This window comes from Talpa occidentalis, unplaced genomic scaffold (assembly GCF_014898055.3).
Source record: "Talpa occidentalis isolate TD23 unplaced genomic scaffold, MPIMG_talOcc4v2.1 talOcc4.16, whole genome shotgun sequence".
NCBI classification, from domain to species: Eukaryota; Metazoa; Chordata; class Mammalia; order Eulipotyphla; family Talpidae; genus Talpa; species Talpa occidentalis.
In genome coordinates, this window is record NW_023601653.1 from 67,317,634 (window position 1) to 67,326,330 (window position 8,697).

General features: G+C 39.0%; 1 protein-coding gene across 1 annotated transcript; it reads right to left on the bottom strand.

Moving 5' to 3' along the window:
* Positions 1–8,363, bottom strand: CLEC1B (C-type lectin domain family 1 member B). The gene is made up of 6 exons (XM_037515314.2): positions 8,243–8,363; positions 7,534–7,632; positions 6,338–6,466; positions 6,012–6,163; positions 3,155–3,261; positions 1–402 (listed from the first exon to the last, which is right to left on the bottom strand). Exons 1-6 carry the CDS (start codon positions 8,304–8,306, stop codon positions 210–212), a joined length of 744 nt encoding a protein of 247 aa, XP_037371211.1. The 5' UTR covers positions 8,307–8,363; the 3' UTR covers positions 1–209.
* Positions 8,364–8,697: the final 334 nt, after the last annotated feature.

The following is an 8,697-nucleotide window of genomic DNA, read 5'->3' on the forward strand; positions in this document are numbered from 1 at the left end:
TGGAAATAGAATAATTAGGAAGCAAATGATCATCTCACAGATTGATTTCTGAATGTTTAAAGTAGACATAAGCTCACCTTTAGTATAAAGGGATATAGAAAGATGGGACTAAATGGTATTGGTAGGAAAGATAATTCAAAAATGACTCCAAAGGAAATAAAGGGAGGAGTAAGCAATTTGATGGCTAGTTATTCCTTCGTCCAGATCTTTTATTGCAGGCAGGCATTTGTCTGTCGCATCCCCTTCGTCACTTTGTAGTCAAGTAGTTTGTCCATCTTTGCCATGCCAGCCTTCCTCTCACACATTAAATAATGCTTTTTCTCACAGTAGGTTGGGTGAATTTTCCCACTATGAAAATAAGCACAATTCATATTTTCTCTTGTATCTCCAGAAAGCTCAAATCTGTGAATAGAAAAGGTAGAATGAGCCCCTTGAAAAATTAATTAACAATCCACAATCAAACTGTAGTAATCTGCTGCACCAGATGGAAACAAAAGTATGGGGAAAAGAGTAAGAAACAATATTTAGGTCATTGAGAAACTTCCAGTCTGCTTGGAAATAAAAAGTGTGTTTATATGAATAGCTCAAAGGCAATTTAACTTAGCATAAGATTAAGCAGTATGTGGACAGTAAGTGACAGGAGTCCAGAGGAAGAGCTGGAGGAAGATCTGAAATGATGGGAAAGGCTTTATCTTTTTTTTTTAAAGATTTATTAATTTATGCATACAAGAACTGAGGTACAGGCCAGAGGTGTGGGGGGTAAAGAGGATTCACCAGAGACAGAGTGAGGAACAGAACAGGCAGATTGACTGAAATGCACTGCTGAGGGGAGCAGCGGGCGAGCCAGGAGAGGTCTGCTGCACTATGTGGGTAGCTCCCAGCTGGGAATTGAACTAGTGCTGCAGTGGCTGAGGCTAGCTCCATAGGTTGCGTCTTAATCCTTTGCGCCACCAGGGAGGCCCGGTTTTACCTTTTTATAGAAGATTAGAGTTTAGTTCTGACTTGAAGGAAAGGTAGGATTTACATAAACAGAGAGGTGATAGGACAGTCCTATAGGGCAAGCAGCTATGCAGAATGGGAATGAGTTTAAGGAAAGTTAAATTGTTTCTGAGCTGAGGGTTTATGCTGTGGAGTAGCAACAACACAGCATTCTGTATTGTAACTGCCTCTAAAGCCAGCTCTCTGTTGAATGTCTATTGTTTGCCCATATATATATTGGTGATAGAGTAAGCAAAGATAAGGTCCCATTTACTGGGCACTTAAATTACAGTCGGAAATTGGTAAGAAGCCAATAAAAAAATGGTCGAGAAAATTTCAGAGTGCTAAGAGTTATGAAGAAATAGGGTGGTAGTATGGTCTTCAGTGGGTGTGGGTGGAAGAGGGCTAATTAGTTTGGGTCATTAAAGCTGGTCTCATAGCTGAAGGGATGTTGAAACAGAGAATTGTGCCAGTAAAGGAAGCCTGTCAGGGAGTTCTTGTGGCAGAGCAATCTAGAAGGAAACAGCAAGGACAAAGCCCTCAACTGTATGGAAGGGTAGAACTGGGCTTTTAGTGGTGTACTTAATATGTAATGATCAGACGCTGCCTAACTTCTTGTAATGCCACAAAGACAAAAATTCATTGGTGAGATACTAATTTATAATGATGCATATCTGAAACTTAGATGATGTCATAAGGCAATATCAATTAATAACAACTTGTAAGTGAATAAAAATTTTTTTTAAACATTTATTTTTATTTATTTATACAAGCACTGGGTACAGTCAGAAGCGCGGGAGAGTGAGAGAATTCACCAGAGCCAGAGCGGGGAGCAGAGCAAGCAGAAGGACCGAAGTACACTGCTGAGGGGAGCAGCGGGCAGCAGGAGAGGTCTGCGCCATGTGGGATCCTCCTCCCGTGGCCGGGGTTCAAACCGGAGCTGCAGAGGCCGCTGGCAGCTTCGCAACCCAGCGCTCAACCGCTGCGCCACGGGGGAGGCCCGTAAGTGAATAAAATTTTGATTTTGCTGATATCCAAGAGACATCTTGGTATTTGATTCATAGGGCAGAGAAACCCTAAGACAACAAAATAAGTTTGATTTGTTAATTGAATTGGGAGAATGGTTTGACTATAATATTGTGAATGAGGCAGCAAGTTAGAGGAGACAAAGCCCAAATTCTATAAAGAAGCTTGCTTGTACGCAAACTTGACTCCTATTTATAGGAAATATTTAATATCTGTTGAGTAAACTAATTAAAAATCTGGGTAACGATCAGATGGTACAAATTTTGGGCTATCAGTTTAAATTTTAACTGGAGAGACACTGAAATTTTGGTAGACAAGATGAACAAAAGGTGCTGAGGCAGAAGACTGGAAAGTCACATTAAGGAATTTAACACTATTGCCCCCTTTGTGGGGATCATCTGCAGAAAGACAGATCCTCCTGTGGTGATGTAAGAGCCACCTTGGGGGTGATGATAACCCTTGGGGTAGAAAAGTAGGCAAAATGACACTGAAAACTCAAAAGGATCCTCACAATAATAACTTTTAGCCATAAAATGAGGATGGTAATTTTGCTCTAAAACTATGTGGGAAGAATCAGATCAAGTTAAAAATAGATACACGTATCTATCTTTTTTTTTGTTTAAAGATTTATTTATTTATGCATACAAGAACTGGGGTACAGGCCAGAGGTATACTCACCAGAGAAGAGTGGGAAACAGAACAGGCAGACTGACTGAAATACACTGCTGAGGGGAGCAGCAGGCAAGTCAGGAGAGGTCTTCTGCATCATGTGGGTAGCTCCCTGGCCAGGGATGGAACTCATGCTGCAGTGACTGCGGACAGTTTCATAGGTTTCGTCTTAAGCCCTTGCGCCACCAGGGAGGACTGCATATCTATCTATCTATATATAATTTTACAAGTGTAAATTTGAGGATAGAAATGAATAGGGAAAACTTTGGGAATAGAGGTGAGCTCTGACTTAGAGTAGAGGAATGGGAACTCAGGAATGTAGAATTGTTTTCTCACTGATGTTTCTTGAAGCTCATATAACCCACCACAGGGAATGGCGCCACCTGCCAACATTGAAGTAACTTGCACTGACAGAGGATAAAGGATCTCAGGAATAAAAGTCACTAGTTAAGTCTTGCCTTCTGAGCGTCTAGTGACTTACATGCTCCTGGAGGGGACTGAGCCGTCTTCCCATGTCCAATTCCCATTAGATTTCTGGCGGGATAATCCAACCCACCGGATGAGGCTAGTCCTGCTTCTGATGTATTCCTGTTGTCAACACAAGGACAATGATGAGAATGCTCCCATACTTGTAATGACATAAAGACAAAAACTGATTGATGAGACCCTGGACAAGAAAAAAGTTACAATACAGTTTCTATTAATGTTAATTATATTTGGTATTTAGAGTTGTGCCAAGTTCATTACATTAGGAAAAAAAAAATACTTGTGGGATAAGGAAAAAGCATTGTACCCAAGCTAGCGGATACGCTAATCTTTCTATGTGTTTGTTTTCAATTGAAGATTAGAGTCCCAAGTTGAGTACCAAACATGACTCTTAAATGAGATAAATGGTAACCAACTAGAGAGGAAAACAAAAAAGAAATATACTGTTGGTGAAACTTCATATTCCCTAGATTTAAGTTCTATTTTCTTTGGTTTCATTGATTGGTTGCCTACAAAATCAACATACAGAAGTATTAATTTATTTTAGCTTATGGGCTAAAAAAGAATTATGTGATGTCTTTCTCTAAGCAATTTAGAAATAACATACACTACCTTTTCCTGGTTTGCCTTTTTTCTACTTAGCAATTATCCTTATCAGTTATACTATGTACTGTGCTTGTTTATTTTGTTTATTGCCTTTCCAATTAGGAAAGGCAAGGAACGAGGTTAGGGATTTTTGTTTGTTTTAATAACTGCATAGATTATGCCCTCAAATTATTCCAGCATATATTTTTTGGATTAATGGATGAATTAATTAGTCAATCAACCTATGGGTAACAAAATTAAAAGGAAGTCAAGTGTTTATAATTCTCATACCTCTCAGAAAAAACAGGTGAGACTATGTTATTGGCATACAAAAATGACTTGACTTTCTTGACAGACATGTAAGATATAGAATGGTAAAGTGTGAAAGTCACTTTTGACTGCTCATTTCTAAGAGTTTGAACCACTGTCACTTCTGTTACTTCCTATTCTTTTCTTTTAAATACATCCACATTATATACTTCATTTTATGAAGTATAGTCTACCAGAAATTTTGCCTAAAATTCAACTATTCTTTATTTCTCAAAAATTACATTATTTTGGGCCTCCCCGGTGGCGCAGCGGTTGAGCGCTGGGTTGCGAAGCTGCCAGCGGCCTCTGCAGCTCCGGTTTGAACCCCGGCCACGGGAGGAGGGTCCCACATGGCGCAGACCTCTCCTGCTGCCCGCTGCTCCCCTCAGCAGTGTACTTCGGTCCTTCTGCTTGCTCTGCTCCCCGCTCTGGCTCTGGTGAATTCTCTCACCCTCCCGCGCTTCTGACTGTACCCAGAGCTTGTATAAATAAACCTTAAAAAAAAAATTACATTACTTTTTCTCTCTTAATCATAAATCCCCAACTGGCATCAGCCTAGAAAAATAAAATTGAAAGCATGTTTATATGTCTCCAACTAATCTCTTTTATTGGAGTTGAGATTTTAGGATACTCTTATATTTTGTCTGATTGGAGAGAAAAGTCAATTTACTTGTCTGAATATCTTCCCTGTGAGTTTGTACCCATACAACAAGGAGATGACAAGTTAATTAACAAGACACACAAATGATCATGGGTGCCTCTCTTTATTTACAGAATACAACTATGTTCATTGGATCTCAGGAAGGTCTCAGTCAATTTTGCTGATCAACTGCAGCAACTCTGTCAAATATGACTGGCTTGAATATTTGAGTTCAGTTAAATCTCTCTCTCCACATAACCTCAATACTGCTATTATTGTTACAGTTTATAGTCACCTTCATTTTTAAATATGCAAAAATATGAATAATTTCTTTCTTTTTTTTAAAGATTTATTTATTTTTATACAAGAACCGGGGTACAGGCCAGATGCGCGGGAGGGTGAAAGGATTCACCAGAGACAGAGTGGGGAACAGAACAGGCAGACTGATGAAATACACTGCTGAGGGGAACAGCGGGCAAGACAGGAGAGGTCTGCTGCGCCATGTGGAACCCTCGCTGGCTGGCCAGGATGAAACCGGTGCTGCAGAGGCTAGGGACAGCTTCACAGTGCGGCGCTCAAGCGTCTGCGCCACCAGGGAGGCCCATGAATAATTTCTATGTTAGAATTTGTGGAATAGATAAACAGAATTTCTGCCTTAATATTATGTTTTAATAAATCTCTAATTGGGCAGAAGGAAGACTCCAAGGCTTGGTTTCTGACTCGATCCCAGAATTCATGAAGAGAAACTACATGAAATAATAAAGGGAGAATGTGTGAGGGGGTGTGGACATATTGGATTGAATATAGAGTTTTTGTTTCAAGCTGTCAAGAAGGAAATTTGGAAGAGAAAACAAACTCAACAGAAAAATTTTGAAATCTGTAATTCTTGTGTTCTGTAAATAAGAATTCTCCCAAAACTATGTTTGGGAGAGTTTACGCAAAGATAGTATGCATTCTGGTTTGTTCAAGTTGTCCACAGTTGAGCAGGAACTGATAAGACATTTAATATTTAGATAAGATTATTATTTATATTTTACAATCATAAGGACTTTCTTATATTTTCAGGTTCTTTTGTAAATCAGGAAATGGAATTAAGAACACTAAGAAAGGCTAGATGACTTGCTGCACAGACAAGACCAGAACTCAAAATGTGATTAGTCCTACTTTAGCACGTTCTATTCTCAAATGTAATACATGCTGTGCTTTATAAAGCTTGAAGATTAGCACCCTCTGGGAGACAGGAGAAAAATGTTAAAGGCAAAATCTAATACTTCACTATTTCTCATTCCAAAAATATTTGACATGGCAGTGTTCTTACCTGAATGTTCTGGTCGGTGATCTTCACAAGAGTGGCATTCCTGTCAGCACAGTACTGCTTACCCCCGGCCCAAGTCAAGTTGTGCTTGAAAAATCCATAGCAACTATCTCCATAGTATCGCCAGGATTTCTCACAGGGGCTGCAGGGATGAGCTGGGGGAGAAAGAAAGTGAACACAGGAATCTTTCATTCTAAATCGGGCTGACTTACATTTTCCCCACATTCAGATCGCTTTTCTTCGCATTCAGATCGCAAGGTTCTCTATTGATAGCACCATAAAATTACTCCAGGAGAGGGGAGATGTAGAGATTATAAAGCCATACTTACAGAGAACACCTTTTGGTTCGAATTGTGTTAACAGTTGTAGGAAATCTTGACAGACCTTCTTTGTTAGTTGTATCAAAGTTTCTGAGGGATTTTCATTCTCTGCTTGTAGGTGAATTTGCTGTGTGACAGCTAGGTGTAAAAATTAGATTATTTGTTATCATGATAATAAGGGGGGCACAAAGAACTCTCCGTAAATTTTAATTTCAGTAGAATTATCAGTCATTGAGTAATATGCTTGGGTAAGTGAGAGTTGAAAGGGATCACAGTAACAGGAGTATAAGGGACAAATTATACATAATTTGCTGACATGTTTCATAAGTTTTCAAATCACTAAAGGAATTCTATGTTGCATATCGAAAACTCGCTTAAGCCCCTCCAGCGCCCCCTCCTCAAAAAAAAAAAAAAATAAGAACAAAGCAAGAGCTATGCTAAACTAAGACTTGACAGTAATCCAAAAGAAAAAGTGAATTGTTTGCAGGAAGCAATAAGAAAGTGCCAAAGTGCTTGTTTGGATGTTTCCCTTAAATACAGATTTCTAAGCAGTTTCACAGAAGAGAATGACCTCTGTTACTTGGATTGCTTTCATGTAATATTATTGCAATATTTAGGTAAATAAAAGATAGTTAATGGTTATAAAGTATTTGTGAAAAAATAAAGAAATATACAAACAAGTAACAACTACACAGATGATAATGTGACACTGAAGGGCTCTTAGGCTTAAAGGAATAAAAATAATTTCTAAATTAAGTGGACTATGAATTGTGTCATTCTGGAAGGAAATACATTCATGAAACAAAATGGGAAGGAGAAGATTTTTGGAAGAGGGAATAAAATCTCAAACACAAAATCTCAAACAGGGACCTGGACATGAAAAATTCCACATTGTCTGGATCTAAAAGATGAAGGATAGGGAGAAAAAAATGCAAAAGAGAATGTGGATCCACTATCAGCTTAAAACTCCTGAAAGTAATTTTTAATTAATAAAAAAATCTCAAAGTGGATTTTAATCAAAAGGAAAAAATCATGATTTTCCTTTATTAAGAATATTTTGGCAACTGTAAGTACAGATTATTGGATTAACAATGAATAGAATTGAATTAACAATGAATAGAACCTGGAAGCTTGGCAGGGGTATACCCAGCCCCTTAAGTATTAGCTTTCTCAGATGAAATCTTTGACAATGAGTCTATACTTACTCATAATCCCCAGGGCCACCAGCCCAATGACCATTCCCATGCATACGACCAGCAGAACCAAAGTCATCACACGCCATACGGAGGAAGAACCAGTGTCAGCTGTGGGCATACAATAAACATGTCAAGGGCAGGCAGCATGCCACGGCTATGGAGCAGTGTCACCCCTCTCTGTGACACTGCCCTCTCAGAATTTCCCAAGTGACATAAACAGCTCTTTGGCAAATCTTGACTCTGTTCCCTCGGTGAACATCAACAAGAAGTTCAACCCACTCCCATATCCCACATCTACCCCCATCCCAAATGGACTTCTCTCTTAATCAAAATCTAACCAACTATTAATGTCTTGTTATTTGTGTTTGTTTTGCTTTGCATCCACCTTCCATAAATAATTGCTTTCATAGGCAACAAGTGGAGGAGCACACCCATTAGCTGATACCCTACAAAATGGGGTCTCCTAAGAGGTTTTCCTTATATTCCTTTGCTTTTTATTCCTTCCAGCACTAAGTTCTATAAGCCTTAATGTAAGGTTCCCTGCTGGTATATTTTCTTGTTTATATTCAAAATAAGTCACCTGAGCCTATGTGCATGCTATTCAAATGCTGAGGGACAAGAGATCATTCAGGAAAGTAAAACTATATGTGCCATTACATGGGTCATAGGACCCATTTCTAAAATTCATTTCTAAATTTCTGGTTCTGGATATTCTTACCTGAGGTGAGAGCTGGCTTTCGACTTTTAATGTTTAAGGTGATATACCCATCTTCATCCTGCATGGCTTTCCGAAGACTGCAAGTGAGCTGAGGATGCAACGGCTTTGCAAAATGTACTGCCCACTCAGGATTTCAGTGTCTGCAGCCCGTGACCATACTATCAGTTGGGGCATATGTTTTTTGTTTTGTTTTTTTGCTTCTCCCCCCTCCTTTCCTATGAAAGAGGAAGCTCTTTCATAGCTGTTCAGAGATACATAAACCTTGAACACAAGACATGAAAATAATAATAACTTGTGGTAAAGGAGTAGATATGGCATTTGTTTCCTGTTTCCTTGTCTTCAACTCTGAATGAAAGAATATTCTATCCTGTGTATCCTCTCAAAGAACAAGAGTTCAGGCTCCATCTGAACCCTAACAGAGTCTAAATCATTGTTTAAGTGAACTGATTTCCAAT

Coding starts and splice junctions, on each gene's coding strand:
- CLEC1B (XM_037515314.2), bottom strand. CDS start 8,306: ATGCAGGATGAAGATGGGTATATCACCTTAAACATTAAAAGTCGAAAG. Junction 3,262..6,011: donor TCACCGACCAGAACATTCAG/GTAAGAACACTG, acceptor TGTTGACAACAG/GAATACATCAGAAGCAGGAC. Junction 403..3,154: donor TCAGTCCCCTCCAGGAGCAT/GTAAGTCACTAG, acceptor TTCTATTCACAG/ATTTGAGCTTTCTGGAGATA.